Raw genomic sequence first — 27,651 nt, 5'->3', positions numbered from 1 at the left:
TGATTGTAAGTCACTCTGGATGAGAGAGTCTGCTAAATGAGTAATGTAAATGTACATTTAGGTTACACAACTCCACAGCAAAGGTCATAGGACAGGGTTCCCCAATGGGCTGCCCACGGGACAAATTCTTTGTCAAATAGTATATCTGTTTCAGCTTCTTGCGGTCAATTTGCAGTGTACAAATTATTTATAATTATGTTCCTGCCCCCCGACCATGCGCTCAAGCCCACAGCTGAATGTAATTGGGGACTTCTGCCATAAGGGTTTATGGTCAGGACTATATATAGAGTGATCCTTCATATTAGAGTTGTGTCTGTCTGCAGAGTTACAGTTGCCCAGGTGGCCAAGGGCTTGCGGTCAACTGCTTGGGAACTGAAAGACACACTTAATTTATCTCAGAAGTAGCGAGTGGGTTTGGGGACAGGATTAGGCATTTCATCTGAAGCTAAACAGAAGTGGGCTTGGAAATATGAGACGGTTGCTCCTTCCAGAAACACTTAGGCGGATGAGTGCTTATCAACAGGGACAGAGGCACACACTCTACCTCAGCCAGACGAGAGTGCTTGTGGACGTTCTCGCCCTTGTGGACGGTGGGCGCCAGCTGCTGCAACACTCCCCGGCTGCTGGTCAGAGCCCGTGTGAGTCGAGCGAATTTACCCCATCCTGAATGACAGAGTCAAAGAAATGTGGAACACCAAATCAACCCATATCCACTCCCTTTAGCCTTGAAATCAAGACGGAATCATGCTGCATTTCAACAAATGTGACACAGAGCTAAATTCAGTCTGAATTTTCAGGCTACTACTCCCTTGGCATATCTGTAAATCTGAAAAGATTTGATAGGTGTGCTCAGTATTGCAGAAATGCTTCATAGCTTATTAGATGGCAAATGGAACTATTACCATATGCGTATACCTATCCATCTCTTTCAGGTCTACATGAACTGCCTAAAGACAAGAGCTAACTAGTGGTTGATTCGTAATTCTGAGAAAGTCCAACATTACTGGCTCAAATGATCAGACAAAAATGGAAGTCGTGAAATACTGCACTGTGGTATTTCTCTCAATAATGTCAGCAACCCACATTTGTAGCTCTCCAAAACCAATTGTATCTACTATCCTCAGCTTGATCCTGTCCTCATTAGAATCTTCCTTAGATTATCTCAAATTCAGTGTCACTCCAACCTTTCACAGAGTCATCCTCAATGGGCTGTTTGAATGCAGTGATGTCACTGAAGGTGCACAGAAACAACACCACCTTGTCCTGCTCATTCCTGATAGGAGCGATCTTTACAAAGAACCACACCGGCATCCCTGTAGGAAACACAAAATGACGTCATGATATCTGTTCATATTCTAATGTATCTCATAAGTAATTGATGTAGCAATTACATTCGACATGATTCAATCAACAGAGAGCAAAGAAACACTTACGATTCTTCTTATACATGAGAATTTCGAACGAATTCATCTCATAATTCTCAAAGGTCTGTTGCACTTTCTCACCCGTCTCCTTGTCTGTGAGCTCCCCATACATGAAACTGAAAATGGCATTGTTGGTGCTAATTCACATACAACACAAATAAAACTGGATAATACATGCAGATTCTTGAAACTAATTATCCAAGCTACAAAGGCCTCATGAAAAACATTGCGGCTCACAAATAACATGGTTAAGCCATCTGCAGAAGCACTGTTCACAGCGGATGTCATGTTGAATTGACAGAAATACAAAGTATGTGTGCTACTTCAGAGGCAAATTTGAATTCCTTAGTGCCTATAGCGTTTTCTCTCATTCCAAAACACTTGACTGCTGTAGACTGAAATAACCTGAATTTGCATGGAACAAACATTGTCAATTTATGTCTTATTTGTATTGGAGTGACAATATGATTACGAATGTATAGAATGTACTGTATGTTTATACGTTTATGGGCCAGTCTCCCGAACCCAGATTAAGCCTATTCCTGGAATAAAAATCCCTTTTATTATATATTTTCCATTGAGTATGCCTTTAAATTGGGCAATCTGCAGTTCGGACAATAAAGCGGGCACCCTGCCATTGTTTTTGGTTAACAAGCTATGGGATGGGGCTTAGAGAAATTTTACCACTCTCAAATTCATGGACAGCGCTATGGATACAAAGATTGACCATCTGTGGTATTAAAATGATTGTTTTTACCATGTTTTGAGGCTATACAGTGTTTGTTTACAAGAACAATCTTTACAAACAAAGGAGTAAAACAAGCTTTTATTTTGGGTTCTGATGGGGTATGACATTTGAACAGCTAATGAGGCATCTATAAGTTATATTCAAGTAACAATGGGTATATATTATCATTTAAATATAAAAACGGATGTAGCAAATGCAGGTTGCCCCTTTAAATCCAGGTGTAGGTTTAATCTGGGTCCAGGAAACCAGCCCGATATGTTTATATGTTCATGTAGATATACTGTATTTATACTCTACTGTATAGTACTGCTGTCAGTGAAACAAAATGCTGACCCACAAAATCAATGGTGCCATAATGCAGTCATGAGTACCTGCAGGTGCTACTCTTCTGCATGACCTCAGCACGGTGGTAACCGGAGAGCTTGCAGAAGCCGTCGTTGCTGTACACAATGGGCCAGTCCACAATCTGGGCATTGCCCAGAACAAAGTTGGTATCTGTCCAGGGAGGGAAAACAACATGAAACCTGGTTCAGAAAGAACTGATAGAAACTACTACAGCACTATTAACTGTCTGGTAACTCTTTATTTGACTTGGATGTTATACGGTAACTGGATGTAGGCTAGATGTCTTTATTTCATGAAATCATTATTGTACTTTTACATTTAAATTGAAAACATGGCTCAAATCTATCCAAAGCTATACACATAAGTTAACTGTGGTTCCCCGTGTGTAAGGTGACAGTTGATGATAGTTTTTTTATTACGAATATGTTGTTGTTAGAATGATATATTATTGGATGTAATGTATTGGTATTTTGTATTGTTTTCGTGAGTATGTGTATTGTGGCTGTGTAACTGCCCTTACTTACCTGCCCTGGGACTATGGGTTCAAATTAGCTTTTGGCTAACCCGGGTATATTTACATAGATGTTGCATTATTGTAATATTTATGTTGATTGTGTTTTGTACCTTATATTATAAAAATAAATATATCAAAATAAATGTTTAATCAAAATTGGTAGTCAGCTAACAAGTTAGAGTTAGGTAAAACCAAGTATTACTGTAATGCTGAGCATTACGGCATATTGTTGAGTAATAACTTACCATCTACCGTACATCTATTTTCTATCTAGATAAATATCAGGCAGACAAATTAGCGCACTGTAAAATAAAGTGCAACCCAAAACACAGCTGAGAACACAGCTATTACAATTGTGAGGTATTTTAGTATGTTTGCAGCATACTTAATATACTACCATACTTCTAAATATGTACTGCCAACTATAGTATGTGAATGTAGAATTTATTGGACATGAAATACATGTCGAACTCCACTATAGAAGCAGGTGAAAGGAAGCATCTGAAGCTTTGCCATGATGATATACAGCATATTGGCAAAGATGTTTTACTTGTTGTGGAAATTGAATCCGAGGCTACTGCAACAAGGTTGAGAGAAGAGGGGAAACGTGACAGTGAAAAATCCAACACTTTCACGGTTGTCTTACCAAGGATAGTTCTATTATGGCTAGAGCCCAGGCCGATATGACTAATACATCATCTGCCAATATTATCGGTCAATATTAAACTGATTATTTCATACATTTTCATTTACAGAAATCTACTACATCGAACCAGTTGGATCTTAGACAGTCTTTAAAGAGGTTACGATACAACACCACAAATCCCTCTTGTGTAGTATTGGACAGATTCAGTATTGGACAGATTTAGGTGCCGGTATCCATTATACCACAACTTTAAGCTTGGTAAATGGGGTCTTGTCTGTTTCAGTGCAACCTGACTAACATTACCATTGGCTGCGGCAGTGGTGCCAATCATTATAACAGTGTCTATCATTGGCTCGGTAGGCAGTGATACAGCGGTAGCAGTGACCTCAGAAGGTACTGTGTTTAATCGCCAGGCGTCACTTGTAAGACTACATTCATTACAGTGTCATTAAATGGCCCAGTTCTAGGTGATGAGCCAGCACATTTCAAGCAGCTGGGTGTTTTACCCTTTGACCTATGAGCGGGGACTACCCCATTTGTGAAGTGGTCTTGGTACCATTATACATAACCTATGTGTCTATAATGGGGTGGGGGTAGAGAGAACATAAGATGTTTTCCTCTCTGGTCTTGCACGCTCAGGGGATGGATGTTTCAAGCGTTTCAGATCTGGAGTGCTGATCTAGGATCAGGTCCACCCTATCATCTTATTCATTGTGATCTAAAAGGCAATACAAGCTGATCCTAAATCCCCCATTACAGTATACTTAATCTCGCTCTTATCTTAAGAAAATATGGATTCTTCATACATATTGACAACACAGCCCAACATGAGACCATCAGGAGACCATCACAGACATTGGGCATGTCAAACATAATGTTTCACAAGACTGACACAACGCCTTGAAAACATGGGCAGTAGTAGGGAAACTGGAGGGAGTTTATCTACTAGAGAATATTCCACATAGGATAGTATTAGGAATGAAAACTGGGAAAGCAAGTGCAGGGAACATTTGAGGGTGAAGCTATTCAACATATGTGATTAAAAGAAAAATGGGTCTACAGAACACAAACAAGTCTATGGGGGATGATTTGGGGAAGAACATAAAGGGGATATGACACTACTTTAAAACATTGTTTATACCTGTCTGTCTATGTGATAATGTCCAAACTGAAAAGTTAAAAAGAAAAGTGGTTAAAGCAAGAGGCAAAAGACAGTGTTAAAAACAGATACATTAATGAACCAAAACAAAAGCTCCCGCGGTAAGCATGTCACTTTCTGAATAAGTCAACGGATTCATTTTGCCCAACAAGTCTGGGTGCCTCCACAAACAAACAAATTCTAGACTATCTGAAAAACACTTGTAATGTGTTATTTAAATTTAGTTATTTAATGCTCAAATCATGTGAAATACAGTGAATGTTTTGGTTTATTTTTAGGTGCAGTAAAGGTGACTGGTAAGGAATACCAATGGTAGACAGCTATTCATTCGAGTTGTTTGTTGTAAAGACAACATCCATTAAATGCAATTAGTTTGAATTGTTTAATCATTATTTTTCATAGCATGCTGGCTGTATAAATCAAATAGGCTAATCAAACATGTTTAAAAACGGTGTCAATTGACGGTTAGTTGTCCTGGGAGTTTTGGCTATAATTAAATGCATGTTTTTCAATGATTGGCCAATAGGCCATCATCCACCGTGTGTCTTCCTACAAAATAGAAACGAACACATTCCTACCATTGGATCGTCGGACGATGTTCTCGAGAAAAGTGTTTTGTGGGGCCACAAGTCCTCGACGTCCACCTGCCATTCCGCCTTGTCATTCAACGTGGGTAAGAAGAGAACGCTTTTAGAGTGAAGGGATGTCTGAAGTATCCGTAGGACGATACAGCTGCTCTGCTGCTTTCATGGTCCCTGTTCTGCTTAGATATGATGAGCGGAAGAATCCCTCACCTCATGCTGTTCGCCGGCACGTTCCGTGGCTGTGCTCCCCCTGTTGAAGACGGGATGCATGCAGAGAGCGCATCACCTGTCTCTCGTCTGACATCTTTGCACATGGGTACCTCAACCGGGTACCATCACCCCCACAATCCTGCGTTTAGGCTGTGAAGCACAGGTTAGGCCTTCACCTGGAACCCAAAAATTGAAAACTGACTGGAAATTATATATATTTTTTTGCGCAGTGGAAAAGAACGCACAGCTTGCACTTCACATTGGTTGGTTGTGCGTCCTCCTCGCCTTTTTTTTGATGCATGAACATGGGTTTATAGGCTAACTGTAGGAAATTCGAGGAGGTAGCCTGTATTCAGAAGCGCAAGGACTGGCATCTCAAGGACGCCACTAATTTGGACACAACACACACACACACAGAGAGACAGAGGGAACAGGGTTGGGTAGGTTTGGCTACTTTCTAAATGTAATGTGTTAGTTACTAGTTACCTGTCCAGAATTTCAATCAAGTGAAATAACTTTTGGATTACACCAAACTCAGTAACTAATCTGATTATTTTCAGTTGCTTTTGGATTACTTTCCCTTTAAAGGAACACTCCACCCAAAAACTCTTGGTATTTGTTTTATTAGTCCATTGTTGATATAGTCCCAAAATGTTTTGCATCATACCAGCTGTATTTCTGTATTTTGAAAGTTATAGATCTTGAAAACTTGATTGCTGATATGCAAAACATTTTGGGACTATATGAACAATGTACTAAAACAAATACCAAAAGAGTTCTGGAAGAAGACAAAAAGGATCCATCAAACTCATTTGGTATGTCATCATAGTGGTCGTTGACTTGTGGTCAGGTGGAACAAGCTTAAAAACGTTTCCAGTACTGCCTTGAATGTCATTGAGACAACAAAGGTGTTAGTGTTTTTCCCCCCCACAAACATCCTTTCTGAATTTAAAAGTAGTCCCTGAATTTAAAAAGTATATGTAATCTAATTACAATATTTTTTGCAGGTAACATATAATCAGTTACTCACAGAGAGATAGGATAGTTTCAGATAGTCCTCGTGGGTTCCCCGAGTTCAATATGGCAACATCGATTATCTCATTCTATAGGGCTTATTCAGATTGAAGAGAGTTGTAGCATAGTCACGAAATTACATCAATTATGTTATGTGACAAAAGACCCCTGATCTTGGGTAAACAGTTTCTCTTTATGTAATTGTACTATGTCTGCACCCTTATGGCAATGGTGGTATAGTGCACTTACCCCCTCCTCCCCCAAATATTATGTTTTTGCCATTGAATAGATGTAAGCCTACATTACAGGAAAGTGCATGTAAGCAAGACTGTTTTGTACAGAAATGCAGCTCAGATGGGGTACACTACAGTGGCCTGCATAATAAGTTGAACAAAAATAGACATTTCTTTAGCTATATACTTATCATTATTCAAATCCAGTTTGCCTCCTTCATGTTACACTGCTGGGGTCTGTCTTCATTGACCATCTAAAGGGTCTTGTGTTTAATACCAACAATTGCATCATAGTTTAGTTTATAGATTGGGCAGATGATAATGGCATGAGGTCTACCAATGTGGATTGAGAGGCCTTGCCTACTGACATTTTCAGTTAATTAGGCCCTTATACCCATTTTGGATACCCAAATGGTCAAAACCATCTCCAAACTCTCTCAAATTCACCGCTCAAACATAAGTAGGTTACACGAGCCTAGTAAACAGTGAATAACTTACATTCGAAAACCAAATAAACAATTAATTAATTGTGTGGTCTCTCGAAATAGGTTAGTGGTCATTTGTCTCCATCTGCTGGCAAACCAAGGACAATATTCAGAATAAAAAGAGGCTACCCAAACGACTGGTTATTTTATTTCGCATTTTATTTTGTACGGTTGGGTTATATTCTACTTCTCATTAGCCTACTATGGGGCCATCGTTACAAACGTAGAGTTGTTTCTATTTGCATAACGTTTAAGTCAAAAGTAGCCTACGTTGAAATGCTGAAAAGCTTTGTAGACGCTTCTGTTAATAAAGGCTTTAAATAAGAGCATCTGGTTCTATATTGGCTTTACAAAACGCATCCAAGGTATCCAAAACAGACGTAGCCTATATTATGTGTAATAAATTGTAACATCTTATATTCTTCTTGTAGCCTATTCGTCTACGGAGTGTGACTGTAAACAACTCCATTTTCACCGGCGCACGCAGAGCCGCAGTTTGGCTTCATATAACCAAGTGCGTAAAGGTCCTTCCGCTAGACAAATTAGTTCCTTCTGATTTTGAATATTCAATAGCTGCTTGTCTGAACAGATACAAGCCGTGATTTACACTAAAACCAACACATATCAGGCTCTGGAACAGGCTTGAAAAATATTGTTGTATATATCTGCGTTAAACCGTATTATACAAAACAATGTGGAGTAATACTGGACTGTGGCACAGTGTCACAGCTGCGTAGCTGTGGGAGTTATTGAAAAAGACAGGCTGTGAAAAAATATACATTGCATGTTTTTTTTTAGCTATTCTCCTAAGGAGAACCCACAAAGATACGTAAAAATGCCTGGAATGATGGATAAAGGGTCGGAGTATCTAGGAAAGGGACGCTCAAACGGAACAAAAAACCCTTCAAATGCATCGAATGGACATTTTTCTGATGAGAGTGGCAGTGACGACGAGCACGGTATAGCCTCGAACAACCCGTTTGCATGTAACACTACATTTACTATTTTGAACGCGAAAAACAAAAAAAATGGTCTATTAATGTGCTATACACATTTTTCCTTATTGCAGATGTCGGAATGCGTGTGGGGTCCGATTATCAAGCCAACATACCCGAATTTGATCATGGTAAGGTTATGCTTGATCTACCTGACTGTATTCTGGTGGTAGCCTCGGTATAGGTTATAACAGTATATATACATTCATCCTCTTACTTTACAACCATAGTTAGTAATCTTATGTTTCAGAATTCAGCCAGATGTGTAGAGAATGTTTGGCCCATTAAAATATGTTTGGTTTATAGAAGCGTTTTGAAACACATTTCTATTCCGAAGCTATACTTGCCCACCGTAGGCTACTATTGGTTTCCTTCAACGGCTTTTTGTTGCTATCTAAACAATATTTTAACAACAGTAAAGCAGCATCTTTAGTCCTGCCTGTATTGCTTTAATTAGGCAGTTAAAATTGCATTAAATATCACTATATGAAAATGATGTGTTTAAAAAAAATTATGTATTATATATTTTTCTGTAGGTTCCACCAAATACAGTGATAAAGATAGTGGGGGAATGTTGGTGTGGTCTCCATATCACACCATTGTCGACCCAAAATGTAAGTCAGTTTGGTTTTCACAAGCATCTTATTTCTAAAGACAACCAAAAGTTGATTTTACAAAACATTTTTATAAGTAGTTTAATTAAACTATGATTTTTCCCCACAGTGGATGAATATATTGCCATTGCAAAAGAGAAGCATGGATATAATGTTGAGCAGGTATGTCTGCTTTTTACATAGGGCCACATTTACTAAGCTTTTTCACCAATGCAGAGAATCCACCTTATTTTTCAAAAACATATGAACAACTTTCAACAGAATTCCCAACACTATTGAAGCATGTTCCCAATTTAAACATTCATATAACATTTTCCAAGCCCCCCGGCCAGGCCTAAAATTTACACCGGTGTGAAAGCTCAGTAAATTTGACCCACAATGTATTAATAAACTACCAAGGCACACTTAAAAATAACATATTCAAATGTTATTTAGGGGAATACCTACTCTATCTATTCTAGTTCAGTTGCTTAAGCATTTCTGGCTCAGTGAAGCCCCATAGACCTGCCTGGTGTCCATTCTCAGTGGATTCCACTCGTTGCTGTCCCCCACAGGCATTGGGCATGCTGTTCTGGCACAAGCACAACATTGAGAAGTCCCTGGCAGACCTTCCCAACTTCACCCCCTTCCCCGACGAGTGGACCGTGGAGGATAAGGTTCTGTTCGAACAAGCCTTCAGCTTCCATGGAAAAAGCTTCCACAGGATTCAACAAATGGTAACATACATATATTAATATACAGTAGCTTTTATCTTTTACTTTGATGTGTGTCTGTATACTGTTCATACAAACATACACAAGCAGTCTGGATGAATATTGCAGTTGACTTTAAGGTAATTTACGCTTGAGCCAACATCCGCATTTACTTTGAATGCAATCTCTGCAAACGTTGGGGGGATTTCCTTTAAAAGGCGCATTGTCAACAGTGCCGTGCGCTTGTCGACAATGCTCCTTTTTATTGCATCCTGGCTTTAATGTTAGTATAAACGGTCTATTGGCACCATTTTCTCATCTGTTGTAGTTACCAGACAAATCCATATCCAGCCTTGTGAAGTATTACTACTCCTGGAAGAAGACCCGGTCCAGAACCAGCCTGATGGACCGCCAGGCCAGAAAGCTGGCAAACCGAAACGCCCAAGATGAAAGGTAAGACTTGTATCTCGCCTTAATACTGTCTCTGAAATTCCAAGTGGTCAGAGTCCAATAATGATTGTCTTTTCTTGACATTAGTGATGAAGAAATGGAGGAGGCCAACCCCATCGAAGCAAACGATAGTGATTATGACCCCACCAAGGAGACGAAAAAAGAGGTACGTTATCTAAACTTTAGAATTTAAACTGATGGAATGGCAGTTGGGATATATCAAAAAGTATTAGCAGTTACGCTTTTAATCAGTGACCAGCATTCACTTACAATGAGTAGTAGAGTAGACAGACGCCAAAGAAAATAGTAAAATAAAATGCAAGGTGTTTTGATGTAAGGGGAAGGTTAGTGTTACGACATAAAGTCGACAAACACACTATCCAGGATACACTTCCACACTCCATCCCCCAGGGGGCAGCACATCAAGTGCTGCCAATTAGGGTGACCATCAGTCAGTGTCCCAGCTTGAAAGCTGTGAGGCTGCTAGTTGGTTTGGTGGCCATGAGGCCTTTCGTTTAGTTTTAAATCATTAGTTTAGTCATGCTTGTCTGTGGTTTCCTTTTTGTATTCATTTATTTCCGTCACCATCTGGACAAATAATAATCCACCACGAGGTCAAGAGAGACAGAGTCAGCCTTAGACCATGGTAAGATTGCCATCTCCCTGGGCACATGTGCATCCAACACCGTCCTCAAACACTGATTTCTCACAAATGCACACATTCAGGCTACAGACCATGTAACTATTTTTTTTATTTTTTTTATTTTACCTTTATTTAACTAGGCAAGTCAGTTAAGAATAAATTCTTATTTTCAATGACGGCCTATGAACAGTGGGTTAACTGCCTGTTCAGGGGCAGAACGACCTTGTACCTTGTCAGCTCGGGGGTTTGAACTTGCAACTTTCCGGTTACTAGTCCAACACTCTAACCACTAGGCTACCCTGCCGCCCCTAGGACTAGGCCTAGGACCGCTAGATAAAGCGAGTGTAACAATATCCGTAAGCTAGTTTCTGGGTTAGTAACAAAGGTCACACTTAAAAGGTACAGTAAGCGATGCATAAAGTAAACCGCAACATAGGGCGTTGATTTCTGCAACAACTAAGAGTGTTTGAAGCACGAGGCTAAACTTGTACATAGTTTTGGTTCCATAGCTATCACTTTGTAGCAGTGGGGAGCGCACCCATGCATTAGAGTCCTGCATCGGGTTGGATATCAAATCAAACTTTATTTGTCACATACGACAAATACAGCAAGTGCAGACCTTACCGTGAAATGCGTACTTACAAGCCCAGAACCAACAATGCAGTTCAAGAAGAGTTAAGAAAATATCTACCAAATAAACTAAAGTAAAAAATAATAAAAAGTAACACAATAACATAACAATAGCAAGGCTATATACAGGGGATACCGGTACTGAGTCAGTGAGCGGAGATATAGGTTAGAGGTAATTTGTACATGTAAGTAGGGGAGAAGTGACTATGCATAGATAATAAACAGCGAGTAGCAGCGGTGTACAAAACAATGTAATAGTCAGGTGGCCAGTTGATTAATTGTTCAGCAATCTTATGGCTTGGGGGTAGAAGCTGTTAAGGAGCTGTTTGGTCCTAGACTTCATGCTCCGGTACCACTTGCCATGCGATAGCAGAGAAAACAGTCTATGACTTGGGTGACTGGAATCTCTGATCATTTTATGGGTTTCCTCTGACACCGCCTATTATATAGGTCCTGGATTGCAGGAAGCTTGGCCCCAGTGATATACTGGGCCGTACACACTACCCTCTGTAGTGCCTTATGGTCAGATGCCGAGCAGCTACCATACCAGGCGGTGATGCAACCAGTCAGAATGCTCATGACGGTGCAGCTGTGGAACTTTTTAATGATCTGGGGGCCCATGCATTATCTTTTCAGTCTCCTGAGGGCAAAAAGGTTTTGTCGTGCCCTCTTCACAACTGTCTTGGTGTATTTGGACCATGATAGTTCATTGCTGATGTGGACACCAAGGAACTTGGATTCTCGGCCCGCCCCATTACAGCCCGTTGATGGGAGCCTGTTCGGCCCTGCCTTTTCCTTTAGTCCACGATCAGCTCCTTTGTCTTGCTCACATTGAGGAAGAGGTTGTTGTCCTGGCACCACACTGCCAGTTCTGACCTCCTCCTTATAGGCTGTCTCATCATTGTCGGTGATCAGGCCTACCACTGTTGTGTCATCAGCAAACTTAATGATGGCGCTGGAGTCGTGTTTGGACACAGTTGTGGGTGAACTGGGAGTACAGGAGGGGACTAAGTACACACCCCTGAGGGGCCCCAGTGTTGATGATCAGTGTGGAAAACGTGTTGTTGCCTACCCTTACCACCTGGGGGCGGCTCGTCAGGAAGTCCAGGATCTAGTTGCAGAGGGAGGTGTTTAGCTTAGTGATGAGCTTCGTGGGCACTATGGTGTTGAACGCTGAGCTGTAGTCGATGAACAGCATTCTCACATAGGTGTTCCTTTTGTCCAGGTGGGAAAGGGCAGTGTGGAGTGTGATTGAGATTGCATCATCTGTGGATCTGTTGGGGCGGTATTCAAATTGGAGTGGGTCTAGGGTATCCGGGAGGATGCTGTTGATGTGAGCCATGACCAGCCTTTCAAAGCACTTTATGGCTACCGACGTCAGTGCTATGGGGCGGTAATCGTTTAGGCAGGTTACCTTCGCTTCCTTGGGCACAGGGACGATGGTGGTCTGCTTGAAACATGTAGATATTACAGACTCAGACAGGGAGAGGTTGAAAATGTCAGTGAAGACACTTGGCAGTTGTTCCTCGCATGCTTCGAGTACACGTCCTGGTAATCCATCTGGCCCTGCGGCTTTGTGAATGTTGACCTGTTTCAAGGTCTTGCTCACATCGGCTACTGAGAGCATTATCACAGTCATCCAGAACAGCTGGTGCTCTCGTGCATGCTTCAGTGTTGCTTGCCTCGAAGCGAACATACAAGGCATTTAACTCGTCTGGTAGGCTCGCGTCACTGGGCAGCTCGCATATGGGTTTCCCTTCAAGCCCTGCCACATCTGACGAGCGTCAGAGCCGGTGTATTAGGATTCAGTCTCAATCCTGTATTAACGCTTTGCTTTTTTGATGGTTCGTCTGAGGGCATAGCAGGATTTCTTATAGGCATCCAGATTAGTGTCCCGCTCCTTGAAAGCGGCAGCTCTACCCTTTAGTTCAGTGCGGATGTTGCCTGTAATCCATGGCTTCTGGTTGGGTCACTGTGAGGACAACGTCGTCATTGCACTTATTGATGAATCCAATGACTTGAGGTGGTATACTCAATGCCATTGGATGAATCCAGGAACATATTCCAGTCTGTGCTAGCAAAACAGTCCTGTAGCGTAGCATCCGCGTCATCTGACCACTGACCATATTGAGCGAGTCACTGGTACTTCCTGCTTTAATTTTAGCTTGTAAGCAGGAATCGGGAGGATAGAATTATGGTCAGATTTGCCAAATGGAGGGCGGGGAATTGATTTTATTTTATTAGGATCTCTTTTAGTCCCCATTTGGACTAATCTTCCAAGAGTCCTTAACATTAAAATACAATTTATAATACAAACACACTTTCACATATAACACACTATTACAAACATACATAATACACTAGCATAATGACCCAATAAATACTCAATCTAAAAATTAAAATATATATATATATTGATTCTTCATCTACTATAGTCGCACAACATTTCTATATACTATATTTAAATTGTTTTTAAATAATGTTTAAACTTATATAATGAAAGGTTTCTAGTTTGCTCAGTTAATATATTCCATTTCTTTATTGCTCTAAATCGAAATGTTCTTTTGCCCATTTCTTTTTTCTGTCTGGATAACACATAGATGGTGGACAATCTATTCCTAGTATTTACGGAATGTCTGTCTCTTACCAACTGAATACCATTGTGAATAGAACTTGGCCGTTTTAAATGATGTATATTATAAAATAAGATAAGCATGTTTCTTTTTCAATGATCTTGTCGATTGATGACCAACCAAGATAGCTTTGTATGCATCTCTGTGTGTGGAGTAAAGGTGGTCTAGAGTTTTTTTTTCTCTGGTTGCACATGTGACATGTGACCCACTGTTGACAACAAAAAAGTCAGCTGGCAGATGTAATGAAAAGTCTTTCAACCCGTGGGTAGGATCGCTGTTCAGATCAATTAAATTGCAGGTCAAACGTTTTATTTCAAGATTTCTTTTACAAACTCAGGAGCTTGTTGAATTGTTGGGAATTCCATTATGTGAGCAGTGAGCCAGACAGCCTAGGGTAGCAGCAACACAGCGAGAGTAGAGCAGGGAACTGTCCATTATTTGTGTGGCGTTGAAACGTTCCTAATTTGTTCACATGCAGAGATTACGTTTCCTTCAACAATACGTTGCCAAGTTTATTTTCCCTGACTCCTAGCTCACATAAAAATGGCTAATGTAACAGGAGATGGGGAAAGAAAGGTTATGATGGTGGATTACAACATCATGGAAACAGGTGCTCCGTGAATGAAATCCGGTTTGGAAGGATTTTGTAGTCATTGTGGACAAGGAGGACAACAACCCAGTAGATGGATACACAGCCTGCAAAAGTGTAAGCAGGTATTTGTTTATGATAATTCAGTTATTTAGCAATGAATTATTACATTAATTCAGGCTTTTGTTCATTTAGACCATACGCAGGCTACATAAACCTACTAAATAAATGTAGCCTATTTTTGCAGCCTGTAGCTTATTCGATTCTGGGAATTGTTTAAATTAAACTATTTGATTATCTAAACAATATTGAATGTAAAGATATTATTTTTTATGTTGCCTATAGGCTTCAATTAGGTAAGAAGGCTAATTAGAAGGCTTTTTTTTCAAAGCTATTTCAAGTGTCAATGTGCGCTGCATCGCATTATGAATATAAGATAAGCCTATTGTTCTTAATTCATGGCATGGTTTCCTTTTATACAAATGTTGAATATACATGCAGACAAATTATTTCATGCAGGGAAGGGAAAAAAACCTAATACTCTGGTCATAATTTTTGTAAAATATATTGATGTTATTTGGGGGGTCACAGATCAGCTCTTGGAACCATTTCTATGCTGGTGGTTCGTGTTGCGGAGAAAATATCTGGTGGGGCTTGGAATTGATGTGGCCGGCGCGGGCGGGTTCGGGTCCAAAACATGTAGCTGTGCAGGACTCTACCATGCACATGTGCAGATACTCTGGTACTGTGAGAGCAAAGTCTTGCATTGCACTCATCAGAATATCAGTGGTGCTGCTCGTGGTAACGTCATATCGCTGCTGTTCATGCTCCCAGGGGATTTTTCATGGATGCCTGATAAAGACCTAAGGGTCAAACCATATCATTATAATCACCTGGGGGCATCAACATCAGTGTGCAGCGTTTCGTTTTTATTGTACCTCTTAAAACATGCTCCCAGGTGCCATATGTATTAACAATGACACAATTGATGTTACTAACATTATGACAGCTAATAGAAAGTGTACCCGCGCCTATCCAGAACCACACGGAGCCCCAGCCCCTGAGCTCCTCCAAGATTGGGCTCGGCCGACGGGAGCACCTGACGCTCATGCACCGGCACCACTCGCAGCGTTCCAAGTGCCGGCCGCCCAAAGGCATGTACCTGACCCAGGAGGATGTGGTGGCAGTGTCGTGCAGCTCCAGCGCTGCCAACACCGTCCTTCGGCAGCTGGACATGGAGCTGGTGGGCCTCAAAAGACAGGTGAGCGTTGGGGATTCTGGTCTCAATGCAGGGAAACCTGGGTCCTCAAGGTGCTTGAGTTGAGGCTTTTTCACAGTACATTTTAGTCATTTAGCAGATGCTCTTATCCAGAGCGACTTATAGGAGCAATTAAGGTCCTCTTAACCGCTAGGCTATATATATATACAGTGCCTATATATATATACAGTGCCTATATATATATATATACACACACTGCCTTGCGAAAGTATTCGGCCCCCTTGAACTTTGCGACCTTTTGCCACATTTCAGGCTTCAAACATAAAGATATAAAACTGTATTTTTTTTTGTGAAGAATCAACAACAAGTGGGACACAATCATGAAGTGGAACGACATTTATTGGATATTTCAAACTTTTTTAACAAATCAAAAACTGAAAATTGGCCTCAAGTTTTCCTTCCTCTCCGGAAACTGAGTTAGGAAGGACGCTTGCATCTTTGTAGTGACTGAGTGTATTAATACACCATCCAAAGTGTAATTAATAACTTAACCATGCTCAAAGGGATATTCAAGGTTGACTTTTTATGTGTATTTATTTTATGTACCAATAGGTGACCTTCGCGAGGCATTGGAAAACCTCTCTGGTCTTTGTGGTTGAATCTGTGTTGGAAATTCACTGCTCGACTGAATGATTTTACAGATAATTGTATATGTTTGGGGGGTACTGTCGTGGAAATTCAGTACTGAGAGAGACTTGGTAATTTCTTCATACAATCATCTTCATTAAATATTGATAAATTATTGCAATAATAAAACCGTCGACCCAACAGTCTTGACTGTTAGGCTGAGAGCCTCCCCTTCACAGACATATATATAGAGCGGATACCCAGAATGCTTGGTTCCACCCCTCCATTATAGATTGTGGGGCACCATAAGCCACTTTGGGTTCTTCCGCCTCTGGTGCTTTCTCCCAGATGCCAGGATAATTAGGAATAGGGAGGCCTTTAGCCTGGAGGAACAGAACATCTCTATCTCGGTGACACACACCACATCTTATCTATGGAATGCCAGCAGTAGGTTTTTACCTAGTCATCACTTAATCAGTTGCCAGCCCCAGCTTCAAACAACTCCTCTCAGTTCACTACAGTATTAGTTAAGTAAATAATTGCGGAATATCCAACAATCAGGTAAATATGTAATTTTTCTATCACAGTACAGAGATGAGGTAGTCATTAAAAAAACATGTTTAATACTTATTGCACACAGGGATTCCATGCAACTTATTATGTCACTTGTTAAGCTAAACTTATTTAGGCTTGCCATATAAGGGGTTGAATACTTGGACCCAAGACAGTTCAACATTTGTTTTAAAATTTGTAAACATTTCCAAAAACATAATTCCACTTTGACATTATGGGGTATTGTGTGTAGGCCAGTGACAAATACATCTCAATTTGAATCAATTTTAAATTCAGGCTGTAACACAATGTGGGATGTGAGTACTTTCTGATGGCACTATGAATTTATCCCACAGGTTCAAAATGCAAAGCAACTGAACAGTGGTCTGAAACACAGGATGGAAGCGGGCATTGATGACTTCAGGCTGCCGGAGGTATGTGCCAAATGTTTACATTTCAGTGAGAAAGGGACCTAGCAATGTGACATAAGTGGTCATAATTTTTCATGACATTCACATCACTAAGACCTTACAAATGAAGTGCTACCAAAGAGATGGAAGTCATTAGTTATGGATGTTTCTTTATTATGGTTGCTTATATGAAGTGAGTGACCTGTTGACTTGAGCACCTCTGTTGACCAGAGCACCTTGTGCTGGGGACAAAAGGTGCAGTTGTCACAAAACACAATGCCACAGGTGTCTCAAGTTTTGAGAGTGTGCAGTTGGCATGCTGACTGCAGAAATGTCCACCAGAGCTGTTGCCTGGTAATTTAATGTTAATTTCTGTACCATAAGCGGCCTCCAACGTTGTTTTATAGAATTTGACATTAAGTCCAACCAGCCTCAACCGCGGACTTGTGTAACCACACCAGGCCAGGACTGCCACATCCGGCTTCTTCACCGCGGAAATGTCTGAGACCAGCCACCCAGACAGCTGATGAAACTCGTTATCCACACCGGGGTCTTGACCTGACTGCAGTTTGGCATCGTAACTGACTTCAGTGGGGAAATGCTCACCTTCGATTGGGACTGGAACACTGAAGAAGTGTGCCCTTCACGGATGAATCCCAGTTTCAACTGTACAGGGCAGATGGCAGACAGCATATTTGGCGTCATGTGGGTGAGCTGTTTGCTGATGTCAACATTGTGAACAGTGCCCCATGGGGGGGGGGGGGTATGGTAAGGGCAGACATAAGCTACGGACATTTGCATTTTATCTGTGGCCATTTGAATGCACAGAAATACCGTGAAGAGGCCTATTGTCTTGCCATTCATCCACCACTATCACTGGAACCTGAAAATGTCCCAGTTCTTCCATGAACTGACAACTCACCAGACATGTCACCCATGACAGCGTGTTCCAGTTCCGCACAGCCATCGAAAAGGAGTGGGACAACATTCCACAGGCCACAATCAACAGTCTGATCAACTATATGTGGAGATGTCGCGCTGCATGAGGCAAATGGTGGTCACAAGATACTAACTGCTTTTCTGATCCAAGCCCCTACTTTTTTTTGAAGATATCTGAGACCAACAGATATCTGTATTCCCAGTCATGTGAAATTCACAGATTAGGCCCTAATTAATGAATTTAATTGAAATGTCCTGATTTCCTTAGGAACTGTAACTCAGTAAAATCTTTGAAATTGTGACATTTATGTTTTTCGTCAGTGTATAACATCAGGTGTTCTTTGTCTGTTCTAGTGCAGCCAAAAAGTTAATGCTCGCTGGACAACAGATGAACAGCTTCTGGCAGTTCAAGGTAAACCTACGTTCTTTGTGGGTTTGTAGTCAGCTCATGTTCTTGTCCATGGCCCGCCATTCTGTTTACCTCGTGCAATTACAGAACATTTGTTGTTTCAACAGGTGTCCGGAAGTACGGGAAAGACTTCCAGGCCATTGCCGACGTTATCGGTAATAAGACGGTAGGGCAGGTAAAGAACTTCTTTGTGAACTACCGCCGCCGGTTTAACCTGGAGGAGGTGCTGCAGGAGTGGGAGGCGGAGCAGGGAACTGGCACCCCCAACGGTGACACTGCCACCTCTGGCGAGGAGGGGAAGAACAGCTCCAACACCCCTTCTGGGAAGAGTATGGACGAAGAGGAGGAGGAGGTGGTGGAGCGTTCCTTTATTCCCCTAAAACCAAAAAAAATTAACCTTCCCATTAACCCCTTCTGTGATTTCGTTATAGTTAGCTATGGGAGTTGGCCTCCCACAAGCCCCCTCTGCATGCAGGTCTTTACTCCAACAAAAATCTCTTAACACTGCAGTTTCATAAACATTCCTTCATAAAGGTGTCTTAACATTATAATTATTACAATGTTAGTTGCATCTGGACATTCCAATACGCATGTGTATAATGCACACAATTTATAATTCTACAAATTTACCATTGACTTGAAGAAATATCTGAATGTGGTTGACGAATGGTCTTTTACTACTTGCATGACGTGTAGCTTTTGGTATTATTTAACATATCATAAGTAGATGACCCTGCTATACAGTATTGAAAATAATGAAATACTAATATATTTTAAACGAATGCACTACATGACCAAAAGTATGGACAAATACTCGTCGATCATCTCATTCCAAAATCATGGGCATTGATATGGAGTTAGTCCCCCCTTTGCTGCTATAACAGCCTCCACTTTTCTGGGAAGGCTTTCCACTAGATGTTGGAACATTCGGGGATTTGCTTCCAATGAGTCAAAAGAGCATTAGTGAGGTTGGGCTCTGATGTTGGGCAATTAGGCATGGCTCACAGTTGGCATTCCAATTCATCCCAAAGGTGTTCAATGGGGATGAGGTCAGGGCTCTGTGCAGGCCAGTCAAGTTCTTCCACACCGATCTTGACAAACCATTTCTGTATGGACCTCGCTTTGTGCTGAAACAGAAAAGGGCCTTCCCCAAACTGTTGCTACAAATTTGGAAGCACAGATTCTTGTAGAATGTCATTGTATGATGTAGCATTAAGATTTCCCTTCACTGGACCTAAGAGGCTTAGCCCGAACCATGAAAAACAGACCCAAACCATTATTCCTCCTCCATGGCTGTGTGCTCTATTTTATACACCTGTCGGCAATGGTGTGGCTGAAATAGCCAAATCAACAAATTTGAAGGGGTGTCCACATGGTTTTGTATAGATAGTGTATATGCCTTTATGGCTACGTTGTCTATTAGCTAAGTAGGAAACACAATAGAACAGGTGCCAGGCTTATTTTCATAACCTGATATCCGTTATGACTGCTAATGACATTTGTTAAACTGATCTTAAATCTGGTATTCCAACATGGCATTCAATGTCAAGACCAGTCAAGTGGCTATCTCTCCTCCTGGAGAGCTACTGTACTTTTTCCACATTTTGTTAGGTTACAGCCTTATTCTAAAATCAATTAAGTTGTTTTCCCCCCCTTCAATCTAGACACAATACCCCATAATGACAAATCAAAAACAGGTTTAGGAATGTTTGCTAATTTATAAAAAAATTAAAAACATCACATTTACATAAGTATTCAGACCCTTTACTCAGTACTTTGTTGAAGCACAGCCTTGAGTCTTCTTGGGTATGACGCTACAAGCTTGGCACACCTGTATTTGTGGAGTTTCTCCCATTGTTCTCTGCAGATCCTCTCAAGCTCTGTCAGGTTGAATGGGGAGCATTGCTGCTCAGCTATTTTCAGGTCTCTCCAGAGATGTTCGATCGGGTTCAAGTCCGGGCTCTGGCTGGGCCACTCAAGGACATCCAGAAACTTGTCCCGAAGCCACTCCTGCGTTGTCTTGGCTGTGTGCTTGGGTTTTTGTCCTGTTGGAAGGTGAAACTTCGTCCCAGACTAAGGTCCTGAGTGCTCTGGAGCAGGTTTTCATCAAGGATCTCTCTGTACTTTGCTCCGTTCATCTTTCCCTCGATCCTGACTAGTTTCCCATTCCTTGGTGCTGGGAGGAATGATGCTGCCTGATGCTGCCACCATGCTTCACCGTAGGCATGGTGCCAGGTTTCCTCCAGACGTGACGCTTGGCCTTCAGGCCAAAAAGTTTCATCTTGGTTTCATCAGACCAGAGAATCTCGTTTCTCATGGTCTGAGAGTCCTCTAGGTGCCTTTTTGGCAAACACCAAAGGGGCTGTCATGTGCCTTTTACTGAGGAGTGGCTTCCGTCTAGCAACTCTACCTTGAAGGCCTGATTTGTGAAGTGCTGCAGAGATGGTTGTCCTTCTGGAAGATACTCCCATCTCCACAGAGGAACTCTGAAGCTCTGTCAGAGTGACCATGGGGTTCTTGGTCACCTCCTTGACCAATGCCCTTCCCCCACAATTGCGCAGCTGGTGGCCACCTCTAGGAAGAGTCTTGTTGGTTCTAAACATCTTCCATTTAAGAATGATGAGGCCACTGTGTTCTTAGGGACCTTCAATGCTGCAGAAAGGTACCTGAAGTTCATGCTTTTACTATGCAACCTCTTGCTAGCCTAACAAATTACGAGTCAGACATTTTACGACTTTGGGTGTGTTCTTAAATTGAATATGGAGTGCCAGAGTGCACTCGTAAATTTAGAGCGTTGTCAGATTGTCCATTTTGTAAATTCAGAGTGTTTCACTCTTGAAGCACACACTGGTCTCTCGGGCCGAGGAGTAGGGTTGATTTGAGCGTTTTGACCTTACAACGGCAGTCAGGCACCCAAGCTAATGTTGGCTAGCTTGTAAATAATACTTTTTTTCTTAACTGACTTGCCTAGTTAAATTAAGTTTAAAATAAAACAATTGCTTGCTAGCCACTTCCAGACACAAATGAGACCACTCTGACCATTTTACTCAAATCATATTGTATTTGTCACATGCTCCAAATACCACAGGTTTCACCTTACCATGAAATGCTTACTAACAAGTCCTTAACCAACAATGCTTTAAGAAATTAAGAAAAAAATACAAATAAATATTAAGTAAAAAATAGATAGAAAAGTAGAAAATAAAAGTAACAATTTAAACAACAGCAGTAAAATAACAAGCGAGGCTATATACAGGGGGTACCAGTACAGAGTCAATGTGCGGGGGCACTGGTTAGTTGAGGTAATATGTACATGTAGGTAGAATTCTTAGGGCCTTCCTCTGACACCGCCTGATATAGAGGTCCTAGATGGCAGGAAGCTTGGCCCCAGTGATGTACTGGGCCGTACACACTACCCTTGCAGTCGGAGGCCGAGCAGTTGCCATACCAAGCGGCGATGCGACCAATCAGGATGCTCTTGATGGTGCAGCTGTAGAACCTTTTGAGAATCTGAGGACCCATGCCAAATCTTTTCCGTCTCATGTAGGGGAATCAGCTTTGTCGTGCCCTCTTCACGACTGTCTTGGTGTGCTTGGACCATGATCATTTGTTGGTGATGTGGACACCAAGGAACTTGAAGCTCTCAAGCTGTTCCACTATAGCCCCATCATGCTCTTTCCTCATTTTCCACAATCATCTCCTTTGTCTTTGTCTTTGTCTCATCTCCTTTGTCTTTCCTGAAGAATTGCATTATGGGCCCTAAAGTACGGAAATAGCGTCCTCTTCATATTTTGTGTATACTTCATATTTTGGCGAATTTAGTACGGCATCCGGCAACTTTTGGCATACTAACTATACCCATACTATGACCAATAAGCATACTATATACTCAATTCACGTCACAAATAGTGCGGTTAGTATGAGTATTCGAACACAGCTAATTTGTAAAAAGTCAAGGGGTCTGAATACTTTCCGAATGCACTGTATGCTGTAATGTATTGCCCATCTGCGTTTTGGTCTGAAATCCCAACTCACGCCTCTCTCTTCCAGGGCCAGGTGACCCCCTCGTCAGGCCCTTCTCCCGCTGCCACTTCCTCTTCAACTTTCCAAACCCTGGTGACATCGTCGGCAACTTCGCTCAACCAGCCGCCCCCGCTCCTACGGCCCTCTCTGCCAGCCACCCCGGCCCTCCACAGGCAGCCGCCCCCTCTCCAGCAGCAGGCCCGCTTCCTACAGCCCCGGCCCGCACTCAACCAGCCCCCCCCACTCATCCGGCCCTCCAACCCCCCGCCCCCGCGCCTCAATCCCCGGCCGCTTGCCCCGACCTCAGCCCCCACCTCCACAGGGTGCCCAGGCTCCAGCCAGCCGCCCCCCACCCTGGTGGGCATCCCATCGGAGACGCCGTCCTCCTCGCTGCACTAAGTGTGTGCTGTGCAATGGCGAAGGAAGACAACGGAAAAGTCGGTGGTCGCTTTTTTTTTTTTTACTTGGTCGTTTGTTTCCTTGTATTTTTCTTGACAATGATCCGTTGTGTTCCTGAAAGTCGTCAATCGTTGGTTGTTTATGAGCAGATTATGTATATTAAATGAGAAACGTAAAGCCGTTGTGAAGTTTTTAAAGTCTATGTATATTAGGTTAGGTCTTAGTTTTATTTATTTGAAATCACATAGTTTTTTTATTCACTCATATTTGGATGGACTTGCTTAGATGTTATGTATTGGTGATGTTAAAGATTTACTAGAAGCATTGGTCCTGTTTTAAAGTGTTCTTGGCTTCTGTTTAATGTATATTTTACAAACTGGCAAAATTTGCAAGTGGTCTATAAACAAGGTATATTGAAGACACTATAATGGACAATACACCACCACTAGTGAACAGGTGGCGTTGCCATATTTCAGTTCAATTGTTTGATTTGCTGTAATGCATATTTGTTCTTTGAGCGAATATAGACTTATCTTTTATATAAGCATTATTTATTTTTCTACTCGGTGCTATGGACTCTAGACTGATTTTTGCCTATGTCCAGTATAATAATAACCATTGTGTAAGTGCTCTTACGCTTCTAGGCCAACTGTATTTACGTGATTGAATTGATCTAAACTGGAAGAAACTGATTGAAAAAATGATGAACCGGTTAATAAAATGAATTTGTTTAATGTAATATTAAGCTACGAGGATGTCAATGTCAGTGAATCGATTGTTGTAGTCAGTGACCCACATTTTCAGGAATTTGATATGTTTCAATGATTTTCATTTAAGATATATTGAAGAACAAAATGTTTGACTTCTGTACAGTTGTGTGTAATTTGTGTGCTTAATTTTAAACTGTCAAGATCATACCTAAAACTACGCTTTTTGATTTTGTTTTAACGGTCGCCCATCAGTAATTCCCAGTGTAAGATGAGGCATAGTATCTAACATATCCATTCAAATAATTGTAACATTTTGTTTTGTCTGTCCAGTTATGATCATTCGTTGTTTTGTTTTTTCACGTTTTGGAGTTAATTAGTGCCGCTTCATGTTCAGGGGTTGAAAGATTCTGTAAAATTTCCGAAAATGTATACAGTTGAAGTCGGAAGTTTACATACACCTTAGCCAAATACATTTAAACTCAGTTTTTCACAATTCTTGACATTTAATCCAAGTAAACTTTCCCTGTTTTAGGTCAGTTAGTATCACCACTTTATTTGAAGAATGTGAAATGTCAGAATAATAGTAGAGAGAATGATTTATTTCAGATTTGATTTCTTTCATCACATTCCCAGTGGGTCAGAAGTTTACATACACTCAATTAGTGTTTGGTAGCATTGCCTTTAAATTGTTTAACTTGGGTCAAACGTTTTGTGTAGCCTTCCACAAGCTTCCCACAATTAGTTGGGTGAATTCTGGCCCATTCCTCCTGACAGATCTGGTGTAACTGAGTCAGGTTTGTAGGCCTCCTTGCTCGCACATGCTTTTTCAGTTCTGCCCACAAATTTTCTGTAGGATTGAGGTCAAGGCCACTTCAATACCTTGACTTTGTTGTCCTTAATCCATTTTGCCCCATGCTTGGGGTCATTGTCCATTCGGAAGACCCATTTGTGACCAAGCTTTAACTTCCTGACTGATGTCTTGAGATGTTGCTTCAATATATCCACGTAATTTTCCTTTCTCATGATGTCATATATTTTGAAGTGCACCAGTCCCTCCTGCAGCAAAGTACCCGCACAACATGATGCTGCCACCCCCGTGCTTCACGGTTGGGATGGTGTTCTTTGACTTGCAAGCCTCCCCATTTTTCCTCCAAACATAACGATGGTCATTATGGCCAAACAGTTATAGTTTTGTTTCATCAGACCAGAGGACATTTCTCCAAAAAGTACGATCTTTGTCCCCATGTGCAGTTGCAAACCGTAGTCTGGCTTTTTTTATGGCGATTTTGGAGCAGTGGCTTCTTCCTTGCTGAGCGGACTTTCGGGTTATGACGATATAGGACTCGTTTAACTGTGGATATAGATACTTTTGTACCTCTTTCCCCCAGCATCTTCACAAGGTCCTTTGCTGTTGTTCTGGGATTCATTTTCGCTTTTCGCACCAAACTACGTTCATCTCTAGGAGACAGAACGCATCTCCATCCTGAGCGGTATGATGGCCGTGTGGTCCCATGGTGGTTATACTTGCGTACAATTGTTTGTACAGATGAATGTGGTACCTTCAGGCGTTTGGAAATTGCTCCCAAGGATGAACCAGACTTGTGGATGTCTATATATTTTTTGTCTGAGGTCTTGACTGATTTCTTTTGATTTTTCCATCATGTCAAGCAAAGAGGCTCTGAGTTTGAAGGTAGGCCTTGAAATACATCCACAGGTACACCTCCAATTCATTCAAATGATGTCAATTAACTTATCAGAAGCTTCTAAAGCCATGACATAATTGTCTGGAATTTTCCAAGCTGTTTAAAGGCACAGTCAACTTAGTGTATGTAAACTTCTGACCCACTGGAATTGTGATACAGTGAATTATAAGTGAAATAATCTGTCTGTAAACAATTGTTGGAAAAATTACTTGTGTCGTGCACAAAGTAGATGTCCTTACCGACTTGTCAAAACTATAGTTTGTTAACAAGAAATGTGTGGAGTGGTTGAAAAACGAGATTTAATGACTCCAACCTAAGTGTATGTAAACTTCCGACTTCAACTGTACGTTCTCCAGAAATCCTGGTTGGATGATTTCCGGAACTTTGGGAACGTTTCTCAAATTTTGCCTAATCACTGCTAAGGAATGGAGGAAGAAATAGGCTAATTCACTACTGTACATGGTGACAAGCTTATTAAAACATGTTGAAATGCAAACCTAAGTAACCCAGAAACCACTAATTTACACTGACTCAATCTTTTCCCATGGAAATAATGTGGCCAGAAGTAAGTATAATCATGAACATTGAGGACTTGCATTTTGCCTTAAAAATACATGACATTCGCATGTTACCGTATGTAGTGTTTACTACGCTATTGGCTTGCCATTATTTCAGGCTCTCGTTGCACTTGCATTTCATTCAAGTGTCTTTCAAACATTTTAATTTCCATGTCCCTTCTCACACATTGATTTGGTTTGTCTTTTGTCCTACTATATTTAAATTATTACTTTTTCCAGCCTACTTAAATTGAAATGAATATTGCCCCAAAAATATAGCATACTAGTACAATCCCAAATATACATCTATAAATATAGCACATAAAAAAATGGAATTGTTGCATAGTTTCCCTTTAATTGATTTGTCTACTTTAGCCTAAATCATTTTTATCAGCATTGTTTCTGCTTGTTGATATGCCTAATTGACACTAGGCACAAACGTCAGTTCCTCTAGTTTTGATTTACATTTGGTTTATTAGTCAAAATGTGAATGCACTTTAAATCAAATGTTACCATGCCATTGGATTTAGGTCAAAGGTTGGGTGGGGGAAAATACCCTTACGTTGACTTTTTGCAAATCCAATCAGTTTCACATTGGTAAATCATGGCATAGATTTATATTGATTTAAATTATGTGGAAACAACGTTGATTCAACCAGTTTTGCCAATGAGTCGATTTCGCCATGTATGTAAAAACATCAGCTCTGCTTCTTGGTGGTCTTGACTTATTAGGCCTAGGGTCTACATGATTCTATTATAGATTTGTTGTATCAAAAAGCATTATCAATGTGCTCAATATATCTAAATGTATGCATGTTATTTTCGACCACATCACATTGTGATGTAAAACCTTAATACCTTTAATATAGCAGTATTATAAACACCACTCTGACGTTTGGGTTTGATTGAACTACTGGCTCCGTGAATTGTAGCCTATGGTTAAGTTATTTTCAAATACATTGTGATAATTTAAGAAACGTCTCAAATTGTTTTCCCTCAATTTTCAGCAAATACCATTTTAAATCTATGGATGCATAAAAAGGGGACATTTTATTCAGCATCCTGTCCTCGAAACGCTTCAGGGAGGCTATGCATGGTGCAAACCATACATTTTATTTTACCGCGTTTTAGGATACGATCATTTCTCAAGGGTGTGAACTGTGAACACAACATTAGTGCCATTACATTCACTTCCTTACTCATTTTCCGCTCATATAAAATTGGCGGCACGCCGAGTTGTGACGTATAGCCTGGGCTACATGCTCCGTACTGTGCAGAAGATTTTGCCTTGTGAATGTGGATGTAAATTACAAAAGTAAATTAAGAATATCGTCGCACATTCCGTTTTTAAAGACACGGTAAGAACGCACTGTGTGCCTGCTCAGATCTTCAATGCAACAGTTGTTTATTTAGGCTCTGAAAACGAAAGCAAACATCTAATTTCAGTGTGACTTTTTGACTTAACAATATAAATACAGAACTCCCTTGGATTTTG

General features: G+C 41.0%; 2 protein-coding genes across 2 annotated transcripts in view; one reads left to right on the top strand and one right to left on the bottom strand.

Annotated features, from left to right (window-relative positions):
- LOC135539435 (potassium voltage-gated channel subfamily H member 1-like) overlaps positions 1 to 5,834 on the bottom strand; it is a 62,966-nt gene extending 57,132 nt beyond the window's left edge. The window contains exons 1-5 of the mRNA XM_064965318.1: positions 5,415 to 5,834; positions 2,544 to 2,667; positions 1,434 to 1,540; positions 1,185 to 1,313; positions 545 to 663 (exon numbers count right to left, since the gene is read on the bottom strand). Coding sequence (XP_064821390.1) covers positions 545 to 663; positions 1,185 to 1,313; positions 1,434 to 1,540; positions 2,544 to 2,667; positions 5,415 to 5,487 — 552 coding nt within the window. The 5' untranslated portion in view covers positions 5,488 to 5,834. The remainder of the gene's footprint in view (positions 1 to 544; positions 664 to 1,184; positions 1,314 to 1,433; positions 1,541 to 2,543; positions 2,668 to 5,414) is intronic.
- A 2,134-nt stretch (positions 5,835 to 7,968) lies between these two features.
- On the top strand, positions 7,969 to 26,095 carry LOC135539430 (REST corepressor 3-like). Its single transcript, XM_064965313.1, has 12 exons — positions 7,969 to 8,321; positions 8,432 to 8,488; positions 8,894 to 8,971; positions 9,081 to 9,133; positions 9,526 to 9,687; positions 9,992 to 10,116; positions 10,201 to 10,279; positions 15,648 to 15,869; positions 17,363 to 17,440; positions 18,710 to 18,767; positions 18,872 to 19,116; positions 22,815 to 26,095. The coding sequence occupies exons 1-12, from the start codon at positions 8,147 to 8,149 to the stop codon at positions 23,184 to 23,186; spliced, it is 1,704 nt and encodes a 567-aa protein (XP_064821385.1). The 5' UTR covers positions 7,969 to 8,146; the 3' UTR covers positions 23,187 to 26,095.
- Positions 26,096 to 27,651: the final 1,556 nt, after the last annotated feature.

Source organism: Oncorhynchus masou, chromosome 5 (assembly GCF_036934945.1).
Source record: "Oncorhynchus masou masou isolate Uvic2021 chromosome 5, UVic_Omas_1.1, whole genome shotgun sequence".
Taxonomy (NCBI): domain Eukaryota; kingdom Metazoa; phylum Chordata; class Actinopteri; order Salmoniformes; family Salmonidae; genus Oncorhynchus; species Oncorhynchus masou.
The sequence above is the reverse complement of the archived record's forward strand: the minus strand, read 5'-3'. Positions and strand labels throughout refer to the sequence as shown.

What these genes read in the sequence shown, in the direction of transcription:
- LOC135539430 (XM_064965313.1), top strand. Translation starts at nt 8,147, where the DNA reads ATGTTTTTTTTTAGCTATTCTCCTAAGGAGAACCCACAAAGATACGTA. An exon ending in ATGACTTCAGGCTGCCGGAG is followed by an intron (nt 17,441 to 18,709) that starts GTATGTGCCAAA and finishes TGTCTGTTCTAG; the next exon opens with TGCAGCCAAAAAGTTAATGC. An exon ending in TGGACGAAGAGGAGGAGGAG is followed by an intron (nt 19,117 to 22,814) that starts GTGGTGGAGCGT and finishes TCTCTCTTCCAG; the next exon opens with GGCCAGGTGACCCCCTCGTC.